The sequence below is a fragment of the Hemicordylus capensis genome, chromosome 3 (genome assembly GCF_027244095.1).
Source record: "Hemicordylus capensis ecotype Gifberg chromosome 3, rHemCap1.1.pri, whole genome shotgun sequence".
Classification (NCBI taxonomy): domain Eukaryota; kingdom Metazoa; phylum Chordata; class Lepidosauria; order Squamata; family Cordylidae; genus Hemicordylus; species Hemicordylus capensis.
This window is the reverse complement of record NC_069659.1, coordinates 354745339-354764978: the sequence shown is the minus strand read 5'-3', so window position 1 is coordinate 354764978 and position 19640 is coordinate 354745339. Positions and strand designations below refer to the sequence as shown.

Below are 19640 nucleotides of genomic sequence, written 5' to 3'. Positions count from 1 at the left end.
AGCCTTGCAAATAAAGATTTGAGGTGTGGCCTTCTGTCCCTCCTTGGCACATCTGCATACCTTGGGGCCTTCTACCTTCTGCTGCTGTCCTGACACAGTTCAGTGGCACTGCCTCTCTCTAATAATAGTAATCATTTGCTAAGCGCTTGCCTCAGCTCGGTAGGCTTGTAGGCAGCCCTTTGGTGCTACAAGAGGAAGAGAGAAAGTTAGCCATGCATCTGGCTGGCTTTGCACTGCTAAGGATTGAGGGTTCCACCTTTCGGCCCTTCCCCGTTAACTCTGTGGCTGACATCCTGATGAACAAAGCACTGGTGCAATGGGAGAAGCAGCACAGGTGTAGCACCAGTGCTTCTGAAGAGCTCCAGACTAATGCTGTACCAGTGGCTTGGGGTGTGTCTGTGTGTGTGTGCAAATTTGCATGTGTATGCAATGTGAAATTTGCAAATTTCAGCAATCACTCCTTCCCCCAGAAGCCCTCTGTGGCACCTAAAAATATAAAAATACTTTGTAAAGTACCATGCAGATTGATAGCCCTATATAACAAAACAATAAAGAAACATGAACCAAGTGCAGAATTTTTCCCCTCCTCTTGCATGCCACTGAGAGACCTCTCCTCCATGAAGTGATCCAAACCCCTCTTAAAGCCATCCAGGTTGTTGGCTGTCACCACATCTGGTGGCAAAGAATTCCACAAGCTGATGATACGTTGTGTGGGAAAAGTACTTCCGTTTGTTGGTCCTAGATTTCCTGGCAATCACATCATGCCGGATTTTATAGACCTCTATCTTGTCTCCCTGCAGTCGTCTTTTTTCTAAAAAAAGATCATCTGGGGAGGTCTGGTTGCCACCGGCTCGAGCCGCTCTGGGAAGAGCAGAAGGTCCTGAGTTCCCTTCCCTCCCTGGCAGCATTTCCAAGATAGGGCTGAGAGAGACTCCTGCCTGCAACCCTGGAGAAGCCGCTGCCAGTCTGTGAAGACAGTACTGAGTGAGATGGTCCAAGGGTCTGACTCAGTATGTGGCAGCTTCCTATGTTCTCCTCAGCCAAGCCAGCACCCCTCCCCCCGCCTCCTCTTTCCCGCCTTTTTCTCACCCCGCCCCTTCCGTCACTCCCCCTCCCCCACCCCCATCCTGGCTTCCTTCCTCCGTCACGGAGGTCGTGGTCCTTTTCGTCTCTTGCTGAGAAAAATCTCCCACAGCTATATTTGGAAGGGCGGCGGTATATATAAATCGAACAGATAAATATATAATAGAAAAGCCACCCCGCTTAAAAGCCATCAACATCACAGGGAACTGCTTTTTTTGTTGTGATCTCCTGAAGAGCGAGGGAGAGCCTGGTAAGCCAGGTGGCCAACCCAAGGCACGCCCCGCTGTGGTTGGACTACAACTCCCATCATCCTCAGCCCAAAGGATGATGTAACAAAATGTTAAATAAAATAAAATAAACGGCGGCCTGGGGGTGATGGGAGTTGTAGTTCAGCCGCACCGGGGAAGCGACTAGGCGACTGTCCAGGCTCTCGTCAGAAGGCGCCTTCTGCTCCCTTTGATACGGCTCGGCACCCCACCCTCCTCGCCAGCGATTGGCTAGGGCGCATTTATAAGGCCAATAGCGCCGGCTGTGCCCGGCAAAGGGGCGGAGCAGAGCAGCAACACCATTGGTAAGTGGAGTGCTTAGAAGGGCGGGGCCTTCGCTCCGTGCGCGCGCGCCGTTTCTCAACCACTGCCCTCCCCCCCACCCGTGTCCTTATGAGTCCTTCTGCCAGCAAGACTAGGAGCTGCGGCCGGGCTGCCTGGAACGAGAGGTGAGGCGTGCGTGCGTGCGTGAATGCATGCATGCATGCGGGGGTCCAGAGGAGGCCCCCCCCAGCAGCCGTCCTCAGCGACGCGGGGTGGGGCGGCCAGCGGCGTCTGAATGGTGCACTGCGGTCCGTGGGTTGCGGTCTCGCACGCTTGGAAGCGGGTTCATTTGCGCACGTGCGTGGGGGTCGGCTCCCCTATCTCCCCGGTGGTTTGCGTGGGTGGGTGAGTGGTGGTCCCTGGAGGAGGGCGCCTGCTCTGCGTGGCCTTGGGCCCGGGAAAAGGGCTCGTCCCTGCGTTGCGGGAGCTGCGACTCTGGCTCTGAGTGGGCTCCCATGGCGGCGGCGGCGGCGGCCCCCGGGGAGAAGAAGCGGGGGGGCGCACTGAAGGGGCAATGCGCATTTATGGGCAGGCGAGCAGCCCCCCCCTTATTAGATCTCTGGAACGGAACGGAAAGGGGGGTGGAGGTGTCAAGCCGCGCTAGGGTGTTTGCCCACCCACCATGCCCTCCTCTGGAGCTGCCCTTGGTGCTGGGGGGGGGGGGGCAGGCCTCTGCCTCAGGCGTGCTGCAGGTGGCCTGGTGTGGGTGTCTAGGGAGCTGCAGTGGTAGGAGCTGCTTTGACCTTCCCCGGTGAGTGGCAAGGACTGGCAGGGCTCACCTTCTGCATGACACGTGTGGGAGGCAGGTCCGTGACAGCATGCGCGGGGGGGGGGGGCTTGCTGGGGTGCGCTGACTGTCGCCGTGGGGGCGGCGGCGGCGGGGGGGGGGGCGATCCCGCATCAATGGAGCTCTGTCTGCCGGCAGCCGAGTGGTCGTAGTAGCTAGAGGGCTGTGCTGTTAGAAGGAGGGGAGAGCGGCTTGCAGCAGGAGGGCCTGTGCGGTGGTGAGCGCGGAGGGCTGGAGCAGATCCCAGCCAGTGTCTGAATGGAGAGCTTTGGCGGGGAGCGGGGAGGCAGTGTTGTTGGGTGCCTGCAAAATCCAGGCTCTTCTGGGGAGGGCCCCCCACAGTGAGCACTCCTCGGTTCTGTGTTTTGCCCTGCCGAAGGGGCTTCGGAAAAAAGACGCGTGCTCACCATGTGGCTGGCCTCCGAGGGTGTAGGAGACCCAGTGCTTTGAATTCCCGGAAGTTGGCTGCCTGTCGGTCTATTCAGCTACACTTAATAAGCAGAATTACTAGCTCATGCTGGGGTGGGGACAAGTGGCTGGCTTGGATGGCTCTAAAGAGGGCTTAGACAAATTCATGGAGGGCAGGCCTTGCAATGGCTACTAGCCTAGGCAGCTTATAGGCCACCTCCAGCCTCAGAGGCAAGATGCTTCTCAATACCAGTTGCAGGGAGCCACAGCAGGAGAGAGGGCGTGCACATACCCCTTACCTGTGGGCTCCCCAGAGGCATCTGGTGCTGGACCATATAGGCCTTGGGCCTGATCCAGCAGGGCTGTTCTTATGAGATGGGAGCTGCTTCTACCTACTACGCCTTTCTGATGGCCCTGCTATACCAAGCCTCTTATTAAGTACTACTACAGTGTGTTCGTTGTGGCCAGCTATGCACCACCAGAGTATTGGTGCAACATAGGACAGCAGCAACTAAGCTTTGACACTTTCCTGGTTCCCTGCTCTGTTTCAGATGAAGGCTGTAAGCATTAATGGACTTGACTGGTGGTGTCTTTCCCTTCTGTCTTTCCAATCTGATTGATTGCTTCTGTAAAAATTTGATGCTACAGCACTCTCGTATCCTAAAAATCCTATATTGATTTTGATTTGATAATACAAACCTATTCCAGAGTAATTGAATTGGCAAGAAATCCGCATTTAAAGCAGTTCCCAAATGATGGCTTAGGAACTTGCTCCTTGTATTGGGTGCCTTGTTGTGGCTATTGGTGTCTCGATGTATGGTGCTGGTTTTGGAATTGGCAGAAACAAGTGGATTAATGAGAAGTCTTTTAGCTTAATCCTGCTAACATAAGTGCCGTTTAAGACATTGTCTTCACTATGAGCCCTATTGGCCATAGAGATCATCCAGAGAGGTCCATCTGTAGTTGCCACCAGTTCATCTGCTGAAATAAGAGCCTCCCCATCTCTGACAGCTTTTAAAAAGTCTCTAAAGATGTGTTTGTTCATCCAAGTTTTTAAACTGGAACTGTGGTTTTAAATTGTGTTAATGTGTTTTTTGTTTAATTTGTTTTTATGTTGTTGTAAACCATCCAGACGTAAGTTTGGGGTGGTGTACAAATATAAAATAAAATATGGCAACAGCTTGAAGCCAGTCGGACTCATTTCTATGCTAAAAATATGTGGGGTTGACTCTTCCAGTTGGTCTCTTGCTATTTGTATTTCATCCCATGCTTAAGATGGCAGCCTTAACCTACCTCTAGAAATTGAGAACTGCTCACTGCAACAGGGAAGCAGCTTGCCTAGGGAGCAAGAGGCTGTTAGTTTGAATTCCCACTCGTGTGCTTCCCAGACTGTGCCTAGTAAATATATATATTTGTAATCCCCTTAAGTGGCACAGTGGGGAAATGCTTGACTAACAAGCAGAAGGTTGCCAGTTCGAATGCCCGCTGCTAATATATTGGGCAGCAGCAATATAGGAAGATGCTGGAAGGCATCATCTTATACTGGCGGAAGGAGGCAATGGTAAACCTCTCCTGTATTGTACCAAAAGAAAACCACAGGACTCTGTGGGCGCCAGGAGTAGAAATCAACTTGATGGCACACTTTATCTTTACTTTATATTGGGCAGCAACAATATAGAAAGGTGTTGGAGGTGGATGCTCACTTCATTGACAATGGCAAAGGTATCATCTCATACTGCGTGGGAGGAAGGCAGTGGTGTTCTCCAAGGAAATCACATGGTTCTGTGGTCACCAGGAGTCGAAACCATCTTTCCTCTTTTTTTTCTTCCACTTTATTAGAGTAAAGGGCATTTCCCCCAGCTGTGCTGGCTTTTGATCACTTCTGACCTCTGGTAATATGTGATAAAATTTGCCTTTCAACTGAAGTGGTTTTCTCTTTATTTCTGGTCCCTACTTCCCTAGCTGAACTTAAAAGTGCAGATGAAACTTAACTATCTGGGTTCTAGCAATATTTCTTTCCTGAAATTGTGTGTTTAAACAATGAGTATCACTACAAGCACTTGGAAAGTACTGACTTGTCCAGGAGTCTGCTCACATGCACTCAGGTGGATTGCAAATCAAGAACTGGAGTGCTGTGCAAGTTCATTTTGGTCCCAAAGTCCTATTCTGGATGCAATATGCCCATAACGCATCCAATGTGAAGAATAGAGTATGCACATAGAATTGTACAGGGCAAGCTCCCTGTCATGCACGCATACTATAGTCTTTGGGTAATCCCAAATATAACTTCAAGATGCAGATCTATAAAACCAAAGTCCTTGTTCAGGCTTCACATGTGTCTCTGTACCAGTAGGGACCAAAGAACCACCACCAGCCTTGAGCTTGCTTGAACAGTCTGTTCCGATCTACAAATGCGATCTAGGGGACCCTGAACTTGAGCTGTATAAACTTGCAGAAGGAAGGCTTATTTCATGTTACTGCTTCTAGTGTTCTTGGCTTGATCTCAAATTTGCATTAAATAAGGCCTGGATAGTGAGTGGCCCACACCTACAAGGTTCAAAGTACCTGTAAAAACAAACCTTGCTGGAACAACTTGGACAGAAGTCTTGCTGCAGCCCTAAAGTGTTTCCTTAGGAAACAGTTTGTATTCCTGAAAAATGTGGTAAATCTTGTATCACCAGTAACTAACTGTAATCAGGGGACCTGTTGGAACACTCAAGTTGAGAAATTAGATTTTAGGAGTGCCATTAAAAATTAGTGTGGGTTGACATTCTGGAGCTCTAAAGATGGGAACTTGTACTTTCTAGAACAAGCTTGTCAAAACATGAGGCCTTTTGGGGCCCCCCTGTGCAGCCCAAGGCATCTGGCCACACAACGTGCTAAACTTTCATCAGGGTTGGAAAGTAGGACAGAGACTTGCCAGCAGTGGCTGCTGCATGCTATAGTATCCATGTTTCCTCCAAATTTATGACATGAGTCAAGTGTGGAGTGCATTGTTCTGATGTGGTGGTCCAACATGTATTGCACAAGGGGTTTGGCCTCCTAGCCCATTTGAGTTTGACACCCCTATTCTAGGAGTTGAGTGGACTCTTTGAAGAAGCAGGTGGTTTTGAGTGGTCCACAATAGAGCTTGACTTTATAGGCAGAGCAGTAACCCTGCCTATAAAGAGCTAAGGGTTCTATCCAAAGCTGGAACTCTTAACCATTTTGCTGACTTCTGTTGGGATAAACCTGTGTGTTGTTTAACACCTGATACTATTTTTATTTATGTATTTAAAACATTTATATACCACTCAAAATGCAAGTCTCTGGGTGGTGTACAACACAACAATAAACAGATTAAAAGATTAAAACATTTCAACAATTAAAATTTAAAATGTGAAAACTATTAAAAACACAATTAAAACAATATCTAATTAAAAGCCTGGGTGAACAAATGTCTTGACACCTTTTTAAAAAAAAGTTGTAAGAGATGGGGAGGCTCTTATTTCAGCAGGAAGTGTGTTCCAAAGCCTCGGGGCAGCAGTGGAGAAGGCCCGTCCCTGAGTAGCCACCAGACAAGCAGGTGGCAACTGCAGACGAACCTCTCCAGATGATCTCAATGGGCGGTGTGGTTCATAGCGAAGAAGGCATTCTCTTAAACACTCAGGGACCAAGCTGTTTAGGGCTTTATAGGTTATAACCAAAACCTCGTACTCTGCCCGGAAACTTACCGGCAGCCAGTGTAGATGTTTTAAGATAGGAGTGATATGGTCTCTCTGAGATGACCCAGAGACCAACCTGGCTGCCGCATTCTGGACTAACTGCAGTTTCTGGACTATGTACAAAGGTAGCCCCACATAGAGCACATTACAGTAATCAAGTCTGGAGGTGACCATTAGATGTACTACTGTTCTGAAGTCGTTTATCTCAAGAAATGGACGCAGCTGGCATATCAGCCAAAGCTGATAAAAGGCTCCTCTGGCCACTGCCTCAACCTGGGACACCAAGGAGTGGTTTGTGTCCAGAAGCACCCCCAGACTATGTACCTGTTCCTTCTGGGGAAATGTGACCCCCATCTGGAACTGGCAGATCAAAATCATCTCCTGTGTTCTGACCCCACACAATAAGTACCTCTGTCTTATCTGGATTCAGCCTCAGCTTGTTACCTCTCATCCAGCCCATCGCTGCCTCCAGGCAGGCATTTAGGGAGGTTATGCCTTCTCCTGATTTTGAGATGGAGAAAAAGATTTGGGTGTCATCCGCATACTGATGACACCTTGCACCAAATCTCCTGATGATCTCCCCCAGCGATTTCATGTAGATGTTAAACAACATCGGAGACAATACGGAGCTCTGAGGGACACCATACCAAAGTTCAGTTTTTGAAGAACAGTAGTCCCTGAGGGACACCATCTGGAATCTGCCAGAGAGGTAAGAGTGGAACCACTGCAAAGCAGTGCCTCCCAACCCCCTCAGATGCCCCAGAAGGATACTATCTGCTGGGCGGCACGTTGTGGCTCTGAATAGCGTTCAGGTGCTGCGGCGGAGGTGAGTCCCGAATTACTTTACTCTTCAATCTGCCTCCCACCCCCGGAGGCGCATTCACGGGCTGCCACTGGTCTCCACCCCATACTAAGCTTCTTGTGTTGGTAAGAGAGTTGAATACAGGGTAGAAAGACATTTTTAATGGCATTTATACCTTGCCTAATGTGAAGCTTACATCTGTGTTAGATCAAAGCCTAGCATGATCCCTTTCATGTGGGCAGACTGTCTTAGGACAGGTTTAAAACAGTAGGTGGGTTTGATCTAAAGTTTTGTTGCTCTCCTCTGACTCTTGTCATTCAGGATATGCAGATCTGGAATTGAAAAATTGGCTACCACTGGAAAGTTTTCACCATAGCTGATCATGAACTGGTGATAAAGCTAATGCTTCTGTAAGACACACTTTGCCTATCAAAGTAGTATCTTGACTTTTCTGCCCCATCTCCTGGAGTGTGTTGTAGAAGTTCTAGAATCCAGTTAACCACATCATTCCTTGTTCTGAGCGTGGATCCTTGATTGCTTCAGTAGCACTCCATCTGAGACGACATCTAATTAAACCAGCTTGTTGCAGCCTTCCATAAAAAGCAGAATTATTCGAACCAGCTAGTAATTCTGCATAACTCTACTGTGAAGTTCTATTGGGGATAGTAATGGAACTGTACTTGTGTTTGCTTTCAAAACTTGGACCTTCCTGCCTGTAGAAGTGTTCCTTCTGTAACATGTTTCTGGGTTTGCTGCTGACTGGCAATGTCCTTGGAGAGCATCTAGCATTTTACCTAATAGGGCCACTTCATGTTGCAGGATTCATCTTAAGCTTAAGTGTGAAGCTTGGAAACTGACAACCCTATCACTTGCCACCTTCTGCAGACACCTTAGTACTTCCACAGAAAGGTGGAGTTCGACTTGCTATCTAATACGCAGCAGTTGAATACTGCCTGTAAGATGTCAATCTTCTTGAAGAAGCTATCGGAGTTTGGAACATGTGCAAAATGGAGATCTTCTTACTGGCACATCTGTAAAACACTCCTCCACCGTGGTTGTGCAGTCTGCACACCTACCAAGAGCTATAGAAGGTGGTTATACCAGCTCCTGCACCACATACATCTTGCTGATGTATTGGGCTGCCTAGCACTTCTGCCACATGCTGGAACTCCAGAGGGTGGTTTCTGGATGCACTGAACTTGAGTAGGGAATAGACATTCATTTCCTAGCCGTTCTGAATGGTGTGCATGAGTGTGAACTGTTGCTATTCTTAGTGAAAATAAAGCAAAGTGGCAGCTGCCAAAGCACTGGGTCTGCACTTCATCCATTTCACAAAGATAAGCTACTGTTAGAAGATGGTCATTCAAAACTAGGGTGAGCATTTAGTACTTTAAAGGTAAAGTGTGCCATGAAGTAGATTTCGACTCCTGGCACCCACAGAGCCCTGTGGTTTTCTTTGGTAGAATACAGGAGGGGTTTACTATTGCCTCCTCCCGTGCAGTATGACATGATGATGCCTTTCAGCATCTTCCTATAACGCTGCTGCCCGATATAGTACCAGTGGGGTTTTGAACTGGCAACTTTCTGTTTTTCAGTCAAGCATTTCCCTGCTGTGCCACTTAAGATACTTTACCTGAATACAAACTGTCAAATGAGAAGGGCATGTGAGGAAGCTGGGGAGTTAACTGGATCTTATTTCCCTACTGTGTAAACCTCTTTGCGAACTCTTTTGTTGAAAAGCAGTATGCCTATTCTAAAAGTGGCCTGTAAAAATCATCACAATGAGATCATTAGCTTCTCCTTCTGGAAGACCCGCCCTTGTAACCAACACCACCATTCTTGGGTGCTTCTAATTTTAGTGAATCTAATATACATTTAGGGCTGTGCAAAGCTTCATCTGAAACCTTGGCACAACCCCTCATGTACTGCATGGAGGTAAACAGCTCCAATCCTCTTCTGCATGAGCATCCGGATCCCACACCTGCTCCTTTAAAGAGAACACAAACGACACATGCCTTCCGAGATGGCATTAGAATTCATCCTTGCCGTGTTCTCCTCAAAGAGGCCTTTGGAACAGGTAAGGAGCAGGTTAGGGATCCAAGCACCATGAAGAGTGTTGGCACAGTTTGCCTCTATGCAGTACCTGGAAGTAGCTGAAACTTCGCACAGACCTATTATACATTGCACTTAATGCAGCATCCTTATTAAAACTACCAAAGCCCACAAACTGCAAGGGAGAACCTGCCTAATCCTGCCATTCATGTCACATTGATGGTCTGAAGTCCTCTACCAATATGGAACTGAAGGCAGTAGATTGTACTGTTGAACACTTATGGTGGGTAAAATCTTCTCTGCTATGTGACATAGGAACTCGGACAATTGCATCTGTTCTAAATGTAGATCTCCAAAAGGTCATCTCTCAGAGGAAGGTGAACCTGAATATCTACATTCAGGAGACCTTCAAACAAGCAGGCATGGCTGCAGAGCTGTGCTCTTGTAGAAATACACCAAGCAGTGCTTGTAACTTTAACACAAAGTTTAACTTGCCATGTAGCTGATTTTTAGCTCGCTCAATGTGTTGCAGCTATTGTGAAAATTGCAGGCCATCTCTAAGTGGGGAGGTGGCAGTCCAGTGACTGCATTTGCTGTAGCAGCATAGGGTACAGTCTCCTCTGACAGGTACCAGTCGGAGAAGCAGAGAGCTGTGGTATCTGATGGTCAGATCATGATGGCAAAGAGAACAGTACTGTTGGTGGGTAGCAGGTGGTGAGTAAGCCAAGCAGCAACTGTGCTGGGGGAACAGTCTTCAGGTTGGCTTGGAACTGTCACCAGTACATGCTGGCTGATTGCATGGACCAAGCAAAGTGGATTGTCTGCTTGTTACGGTCGATCAGACTTCTGGTGACTGCAGAAAGCCTAACTCCCTGCAAGCTGCATGTTGCCATGGTTTAATATTCAATTTGCTGTTAATTCAGACTGAGGAAATCAACTTGATGCCTGAAGCTTCCTGATTTCTTGGGTCTTTGTACTCAAGGTTTGTTGTCTCAGCTTTCAACAGTAATGCTAAATTAGTGAAAGCAAGTGCTTAATCATGCATGGATATAATAGGGACTCTTCAACCAATTTTATATGAAGGACCAAGCATCTTTAGCTTAGTTGCTTTATTTTGGTTTTAGGGACCGATACAGATTTGCAGCCACCTTTTAAGGAGTGGGGATAGAGCTCCATGTTTATCTTTGCTTTAGACCTGGGGTTCCCAACTGGTAGTACTCCAGATGCTGCTAAACTAAAGCTCTCATTATCTCCAGCTAGAACTTATTGTGGCTGGGGATGATGGGAGTTGTAGTTCAGCAACATTGGAGTACCCTTAGTTGGGAGCCCTTGCTCTAGACTAGAGGGAGTACAGTCTTTCATGGCTTGAATTTAAAACAGACCTCTCTTCTTTCCTTTAAACTAGGTCTTTGAATGACTTAAGTGCTCTGGAAAAGAGGGATTATTTATTTATTTTTTGAGGCATATTCCTTAAGGGGAATATCTTAGAGTGCTCACACATTCATATGCAACCAGGGTGGACCCTGCTCAGCTAAGGGGACAAGTCATGCTTGCTACCACCAAACCAGCTCTGCCCACCTGCATCCATTTCTTGATAAACTACCTCAGAACAGTAGTGCATATGCTGGTAACCTCCAGCCTTGATTTGTAATGCGCTCTATGTGGAGCTGCCTCTGTACATAGTCCAGAAATTGCTGTTGGCACAAAATGCAACAGCCAGGTTGGTCTCTGGGTCAGCTCAGAGACCACGTTCCCCTCTGCTAAAAGCTGCACTGGCTTACCAATATGTTTCCAGGCAAAATACAAAGTACTGGTTATAACCTATAAAGTCCTAAACAGCTTAGGCCCAGGGCTTTCGTTATGAGCCCCACCACCTATTGAGGTCACCTAACCCTATTGAGGTCACTTGGGGGAAGACTGTCTGCAGTTGGCACCAGTTCATCTGGTGGCTACTCAGGGACAGGCCTTCATTGCTGCCCCAAGGCTTTGGAATGCGCTCCCTGTTGAAATAAGAGTCTTCATTTCTGATCACTTTTAAGACCATTAATACACATTTATTCATCCAGGCTTTTAATTAGACTTACAGATTTTTAACATTGTGTTAAATTTAAAATTTTAATATGTTTGTGCTATTTTATTGTAAACCACCCAGAGACATGTGTGTTGGGCTGTATATAAATAAATAAAAAGTAGCCCCACATGGTAAAAGATGGGGGGCTGATGCATGTTGGACCTCCAGCGTTCCACAATCACATGGCATCTTGTGATGCACAGAGGCTCACTGCTGTTGTGGAACTCCTGCTGACACAACATATAGCTCTAGCTCACGACTATTCAGCTTTGGCCCTCTAGCTGCTTTTGGACTACAGCTCCCATAATCCAAAGCCAGTGTCCTATAGTCTGGGATGATGGGGTCCAGCATCCGAAGGAGGGCCAAAGTTGTGCAGCCCTGCCCTAGCCAATACTGCCATCTTCAGGCAGATACGCACCTTTCTTAAGTTGTAAGGCTACAACATCTGCAACTATTTAGTTTAGAAAAAAGACCATGGGGAGACATAATAGAAGTCTATACAATCATACATGGTGTGGAGAAAGTGGATAGAGAAATTCTTCTCCCTCTCACACAACACTAGAACCAGGGGTCATCCCATGAAATTGACTGCTGGGAAATTTAGGACCAGCAAACGGAAGTACTTTTTCACACAACACATAATCAACTTGTGGAATTCTCTGCCACAAGATGTGGTGACAGCCAACAACCTGGATGGCTTTAAGGAGGTTTGGATAACTTCATGGAGGAGAGGTCTATCAATGGCTACTAGTCGGAGGGCTGTAGGCCACCTCCAGCCTCAAAGGCAGGATGGCTCTGAGTGCCAGTTGCAGGAGAGTAACAGCAGGAGAGAGGGCATGCCCTCAACTTCTGCCTGTAGGCTTCCACTGGCATCTGGTGGGCCACTGTGCGAAACAGGATGCTGGACTTGATGGGCCTTTGGCCTGATCCAGCAAGGCTGTTCTTACGTTCTTAAGGCATTTGAGCTTAAACTCTCCAAATAAATAGCCTTGTGCTAACAGCTCTTCACTGCTGGGAGATGCACAAATGAGCCTGAAATTGGACTGACAGTTAAAATTGTGCTTGCTATGCAAATTGGCATCCCGGAGGCTGAAATTCATTCTGCTCTCTAACGGCTCTTTAGGATGTGGTGTTGTGTATTCAGAAAAAGGCAGAGAAGCAAAGATCTTCCAACCTGGAATGATAGCTTAGCTTTGCTCTTGGGCTGACTCAAATAGTTACTACTGCAGAAGGTGCCCTCTTCAGGTGACACTGATCTTCATGGAGTGGGGAGGGTGCCTTGAACATCTTTTCACATGCTGAAGCTCCTTGCAGTGCCCTTCAGATAACAGTAAACACGTTAAAAAATTGCTCAGGCTCCAGTACTTGGGAAATACAGAAGTAACACTGCAAGGAATAAATCTGATCCACTCTTTTAAGTCTTGTGTGTGAACCAACACTCAGTTGGTGTTAAATCCTGATGGATTGAAATTGGAACCGAATCTCATGGTGGCCCGATTCTTGTCCCAGTTTAGGTTTCCTACTATTGCCATGCAAAGCCACTAAAGTAGGGGGAGGCAATCTTGGCTCTTCAGTTGTTGAACTACAACTCTCATCACCCCCAGCCACAATTTGTGGAGAGCCAAGGTTGACTCTCCATACTCTAAAGCATTGCTTTACATTTAAATCTTGATTCTCTCTTCTAGGCATAATGAAGAATGGGGAGATCTTGTGTACCTTACATGTTGTGCTAGTGAAACACTTGCTTAGCTAACATGTACATCTTCTTGACTTATAGGTGTCGATCAAGTACCTGGAGGCATATGCCTGGAACTATGGATCATGCGAGGAAAGCAATATATAATGTGGTAAGAGTGCCGGGCTGTCTTAAAACCCATGAGACCTAATTGTAACAGAGTCTTCATTTAACACATGACGTGAAGTAGGCAGCTAAGCCCAGAGAGTTGGCTGTTCCTTCCTGATGTTGGGACTGAAGCAGTTAGATTTGGTCCCACTCATTTAATAGGAAAGTAGGACAGTGAGGCCTTGAAGTATGACTTCTGGATTAAAGCAACCTGTCCTGCAGAATTCCTAGCTTCTCTGAAAACTGAAGGACAGGGGTTGAACTACTACATTAACTCGACATGCACAACAGGAGCCCTGCACACAAAACAAATCTTATTCTGGTATTCCAAATGTTATAGCCACTTCTCAAAGTGGTGATTCTCTTTATTGAGCAGGGGATAAGCAACTGGCCCTATCCAACCCCAGCACAGCATCCCTCCCATGTCTGTTGCTGGTGTTTATCTTATGTGTCTCTTCTAGATTTTGAGCCCTTTGGGGACAGGGATCTATCTTTATTTATTTATTTTTTAACACTTTGGGAACTCTTGTTGAAAAGCAGTGTATAAATATTCATCGTAGTAGTAGGTTACAAACAGAATGTTAATAGTGGGCCTTGTTTTTGCTTGGTCAGTATTAGTAAGTTGGCTTAACTGCTCAGTTAGCATCTCACACTGTGGAGAACATAAGCCATATCTTAAGAGTGTCGTCAAAATACTCCATTTGAGGGTTTCAGGTGTCGTTTCAAACAACCACTTGTTCTGAATTGTGTATATGCTCAATACTGGTATCTAATATATCAAAGTTTTTCAAAGTGCTTTACATGGCAAAAGGAATAAGAAAACAGTTCCCTGTTCCCAAAGGAGACTCTGTCTAAAAATGTAAGGGAGGCAACAGCCACTGAGTGGAACTGTCATGGGATGAATTTATTCTCCCTGCTAAATATGAGCTCCCTCTTTAAAAGGTGCCTCTCTGACCTGTTAAGAGAAGGTGGGAAACTGGTTCCTTTGTCTGGCAACTGGTGTCTGCTCTGAAGGCACGTTACTTCCTTCCCTAATGGCCCACAGAATGTCTGTTTTTTCCCTGTAATAGCAGAAGCACAACAGAAGTATGGAAACCAGTCTCCAAGCACAGTCTGTAAAAAAAAAGTGAAGAAAAACTGCTAAAAAGATTAACTAAGAGCTCAAGAAAGCAAAACATTCCTCATAGTACGTGACCAGGTGGCCTTGCTGCTTAAACAGCATCAACATTTAGGTCGTCTTCTGAACATGAAATGGCTGCAAGGATACCTTGTCTTTCAGGAACAAATGTGGTCCAGGGGAGGGGACCTTCTTCCCTTAAGCACCTTGGACTTGCATGAGGCCACTCTTCTCCAGGGAGTGAACAAATGAGCTACCTTACAAAGTTGGAGCACTGGTCAGTATTGTCTGTCCTAATTGGCAGTGACTTTCCAAGGTTTCAAACAGGTCTGTTAGGAGGAGATGATAGAACTTGGGACCTTCTGTGTGCCATGCACGTGCTTTACAGAGTTGCTTAAACTCCCACCCCTTCTACTAGCCAGAACAGTGTTCTGCCAGGGAGCGGGTGAACAATTTCCATAGGAAGTAGGATAAAGATCTCCTAGGGGTTTTTTGAAGACCTGCAATCTTCCCAAAGGCATCTGGTGTGAAACATCCACTGTGTGAAACAGGATGCTGGACTAGATAGGCCTTAGGCCTGATCCAGCAGGGCTTGTCTTATGCTCTTAGTGGGTTCAGAGTACTCACAAAGAATCAAATAAGGGTTCCAGGCTTTATTCAAGTGTGCTCAGTAAAAACACCAAAAATGCATTACCAGAGTACACTTCTAGTTCCTCAGCCATTTAATGAGCCAAGCAGGCTCCTAGAAGTACCTTCCTTAGTTATCTCCTCTGGTAGGGTCTGATCCTCGCCAAATAAGGTGGGTAGCCAGAAATGATTGGGGAAAGATCTGTTATAGTCAACATCAGTTGACACAGGAATTACTAATATTCTGTGTATAGAGGGGAAGGCAGGGGACTAGGTACAGGTGGTATGGAAAAATATCAGTGGCTATAGGGGAGTTTGATTGCAACCAGGTTTCTCACCTGAGATTAAACTACAAATGATATGTTGAATACAAGGCTCTAATCAAGATCTGAGTCTCCAGCCAAAATAAACTGCCTAGCACAAAGCCATGGGTTTTCAGTCCCAAACTTAAATCTCATACAGTTCTTCACATACTTGCCCGCTTACCAATGAGGCTGTCCTCACAAGCAGCCTAGCCTGGGCTAGGCAATTCATGTGGAGTGCCAGGATCCATGCAGATCCTGGTGCTCCCACCGAGCCTAACCTCACTCCTAAACCCGGCTCGTAACTGAGGTTAAAGGAGCAAGCACTCCCTTAACCTGGCTGCTGGGATTGTGTCTCTCCTTGGGCTGCAGTGACTGAGATCTGGAGACTGGGATGGGTTGTCCTGGTCTCCAGAGCTCCATTCTGCATCGGAGATAATGGTCTGCACTCCCAGCAGCATTTGATTGTTGGCAGAGGGAGGGGTTGTCTTGACTTATCAACTAAAAATGGAATTAAGTGTTGGGTTTATCTTACCCACTATGCTTCACTGCCTTCCACCAGTGTTGGCTACACAGCTCAGAAGTTGTGGTCTGTACTTGCCACAGTTGCGTGTTCACATGTGCAGCTCTTGTATCTAGCAGGTGGAATGGTAAGATCTCCTTGGGCATCTAAAAGCCCCTCTTTTATAGTTTGGATTGCCCAAGGATCAAGTGGAGTGATAACACGGTGACCTTCCCATTGGTTCAAAACTCAATCATCTCTCCCCACCTCCTCCCCTGTTTGTGTCCAAAATATGTTTCACAACTATCCATCATATGCAGTCTTCATGTCTGTTCTGCATGTTTGACCCCCAGGCCTGAACATTCTCTTCCTGATTTTTATCGCCCTGTAGCATACATGGCTCGTACTTGGTTCAGAACTTACACAAAAAATTCCACAATTTCCTAATTCCAACTGTATCACAGTGAACTTCCCAGGAGTAAATCATAAAGGAATTATGTAGTGATTGGGATCTCTTGGTGCAGAGCAAGTCTAGGAGTAATTATCAGTTGGCCAAGGTCTTGGTCCCTTGTCTAAAGGACTGGAATGCTCACAGAGAAACCATTGCAAAGACTGGAAGCTGCTTAAGCCAGCAAGAAGCATGCTTTGAAGCTTATGTGGTGTGATATTACTTTGAAATATATACATACTTGAGTGAAACTGGTGAGATATGGACCAGGAAGATCACTTGTTCTAAACCAAGTAGAAGCCACGTATGCTATGGGGAGATAAGGATCGGGTAAAGAGAATGGCCAAGCCCAATAGTTGAAGACCATGCAGCAACAGACATGAAGACTGCATGTGATCAACTATGAAACATGTTTTGGACACTAACAAGGGAGAAGGTGGGGAGAGATTGAGTTTTGAACCAATGGGAAGGTCACTGTTTGTTTGTTTGTTTGTTTGTTTGTTTGTTTGTTTGTTTGTTTGTTTAGATTATATGTCGCCCTACTCCCATAGGACTCAGGGCGACTTACAAGCAATAACATACAAAACACAGTTCTATAAAATACAACATACACCCCATACAGTACTCATTGCAAGACATAATAATTATGGATTACCGGATCACTCTACGACCAGCTATCTCAGCGACCGACCACCCGAAGGAACATTTCTGTATTGCATGCCTTAAGTTCTCACTCCGCTTGATCCTTGGGCAAGCCGAACTATAAAAGAGGGGCCTTCAGATGCCCAGGGAGATCCTGCCATTCCACCTGTTAAAAACAAGAGCTGCCCATGTGAACACTTTCAACTCTCTGGCAAGTACAGACCCAAACTTCTGCTCTGTCTGGACAACACTGCAGTGGAAAGCAGCAGAGTATAGTGGGTAGGTTTTAGTAAGTCAAGAGACCGTTTAGTGGGCAAGTATGTGTAAGCACTTACTAAAATTGAAAGGATGCCTTGAATTTAAGTTCTTTGGGGGATGGAAAGCCCTTGGCTTTGTACTATGTCATTTGTTCTGAGATGCAAGGGTGCCGATCGGTGTAGACAATACTGTCCTAAATGGACTGTTGTTTCAACTATATGGCAGCTCATTTGTTCACTCTCTGGCAAAGAGTGGTCTTATTGAAGCCCCTTGATGGGTCCTTATTAGGAAGGGGATTGAAAATAAAAATGCTAATATTATAATGCCTTTATACAAATCTATGGTGCAGCCACATCAGGAGTACTGTGTATGGCTTTGGTCACCATATCTGAAGAAGGATATTGTAGAACTAGAAAAGGTGCAGAAGAGGGCAACCAAGATGATCAGGGGCCTGGAGCACCTTCCTTATAAGGCTAGACTACAGCATCTGGGGCTCTTTGCCTTGGAAAAGAGGCGACTAAGGGGAGACATGATCAAGGTGCGTAAAATTATGCATGGAGTGGAGAGGGTGAACAGAGAAATTTTTCTCCCTCTCTCACAACACTAGAACCAGGGGTCGCCCTATGAAACTGAAGGTTGGAAAATTTAGGACTGACAAGAGGAAGTACTTTTTCACACAGCACATCTATGGAATTCTCTGCCACGGGATGTGATGATGGCCACTAGCTTGGATGGCTTTAAAAACCACAAGCTTGAATGGCTTTAAAAACCACTCGCTTGGATGGCTTTAAAAAAGGCAACTGCGGGGAGACATGATAGAGGTCTATCTATAAAATCATGCATGGAGTGGAGCAAGTGGATAGAGAGAATTTCTTCTCCCTCCCACATAACACTAGGACCAGAGGTCATCCCATGAAATTGATTGCCGGGAAATCTTGGACCAACAAACGGAAATACTTTTTCACACAACGCATAATCCACTTGTGGAATTATCTGCCACAAGATGTGGTGACAGCCAACAACCTGAATGGCTTTAAGAGGGGCTTGTATAACTTCATGGAGGAGAGGTCTATCAACAGCTACTAGTCGGAGGGCCACCTCCAGCCTCAAAGGCAGGATGCCTCTGAGTACCAGTTGCAGGGGAATAACAGCAGGAGAGAGGGCATGTCCTCAACTCCTGCTGTAGGCTTCCAGTGGTATGTGGTGGGCCACTGTGTTAAACAGGATGTTGGACTAGATGGGCCTTGGACTCGATCCAGCAGGGCTGTCCTGATGTCCCTAGACAAATTCATGGAGGCCAGGTCTATCAGTGGCTACTAGTCAGGTGGCTGTGGGCCACCTGCCACCTCAGAGGCAAGATGGCTCTAAATACCAGTTGCAGGGGAGAAGCAGCAGGAGAGAGGGCATGCACATAGCTCTTACCTGTGGGCTCCCCAGAGGCATCTGGTGGGCCACTGTGTGAAACTGGATGCTGGACTAGATAGGCCTCCTTGGGCCTGATCCAGCAGGACTGTTCTTATGTTCTAATGGGATGAAGATCCCTTGTAAACCATACTCTCCGAAATACAAGGTACCCTTGTAGCCATTTTATTTTTAGAAGAGGACCTGAACTTTGAAGCTGTTTAGCTAAGAAGCAAGGTCATCTGGCCAAGTAGTAAGATGACTGTCTTGCTACTTCTTGAACTCCTGTTTTGTTTTTCTCTCCTAGTTATTAAAGAATCAGAGTTAATGGGCATCTCTCTTTTTTTAACTGTAGCATGTGCTTGGAGGCTGATTTCCTACTTCTTGCCTACTCCTGCTGGGTGGCTCCTCCGAAGGCTTTGGGCAGCTTCCTTCAAAGGGAGTTCCATGTGTGTGGGCACACACACACGCCCTCCTCAAGTACTGGGGCCCTAGGGGGTATATCTCTCAGAGCTTCCCAATTCCTTTGAATAACTGGGGATGCTTAAGTTGCACAGATTCTATTGGAGAGGGGGCTCCAGAAGAAGGTGGAGCTCTTGTGATTCCAGGTTTCAGAAACAACCTCCTAATCAACTGTGCTCTTGGCTGTAACAAAACATTCTCTATTTAGTTTGGAGGGCAGCCCCTCTCATATACCCGGTTCAGTCTTGCTCGGCATCCTGACGGAGATAATAGCCATGTGGAAATGAAACTCTCTGCTGAAGAAGAGGAGGGAGGCGAAAATGGAGTGATTGACCATCTGCATACAGAGACAGTAAAACGAAAGAACACTCAGCGAAACCTCCTCTGCCTTCTTTTTGGACTACTTGCGCCCTTTCTCATAGGTGAGTTAAGGAAGAAGTGTGGAGGAACTGACCCTTCTGTAATTCATGAGGCACAACATAAGCCCAGTTGTGCTCTTTCCTTACTGAACTGGCAAAAGGAAGTACTCCTTCACACAGTG

The 19640-nt window shown here is 46.6% G+C and overlaps 1 protein-coding gene across 3 annotated transcripts in view; it reads left to right on the top strand.

The window, feature by feature from the left end:
• The first annotated feature begins 1121 nt into the window (after positions 1-1121).
• Positions 1122-19640, top strand: part of TFRC (transferrin receptor) — a 35957-nt gene continuing 17438 nt past the window's right edge. Inside the window, exons 1-3 of one of the 3 annotated variants that reach the window (XM_053309733.1) lie at positions 1122-1654; positions 13275-13344; positions 19308-19521. In XM_053309733.1, the coding sequence (XP_053165708.1) occupies positions 13300-13344; positions 19308-19521 (259 nt within the window). In that variant the 5' untranslated portion in view covers positions 1122-1654; positions 13275-13299. Of the gene's footprint in view, positions 1655-1676; positions 1799-1893; positions 1971-13274; positions 13345-19307; positions 19522-19640 lie in introns of those variants that run through there. The other 2 variants (XM_053309732.1, XM_053309731.1) reach the window with 2 other exon arrangements.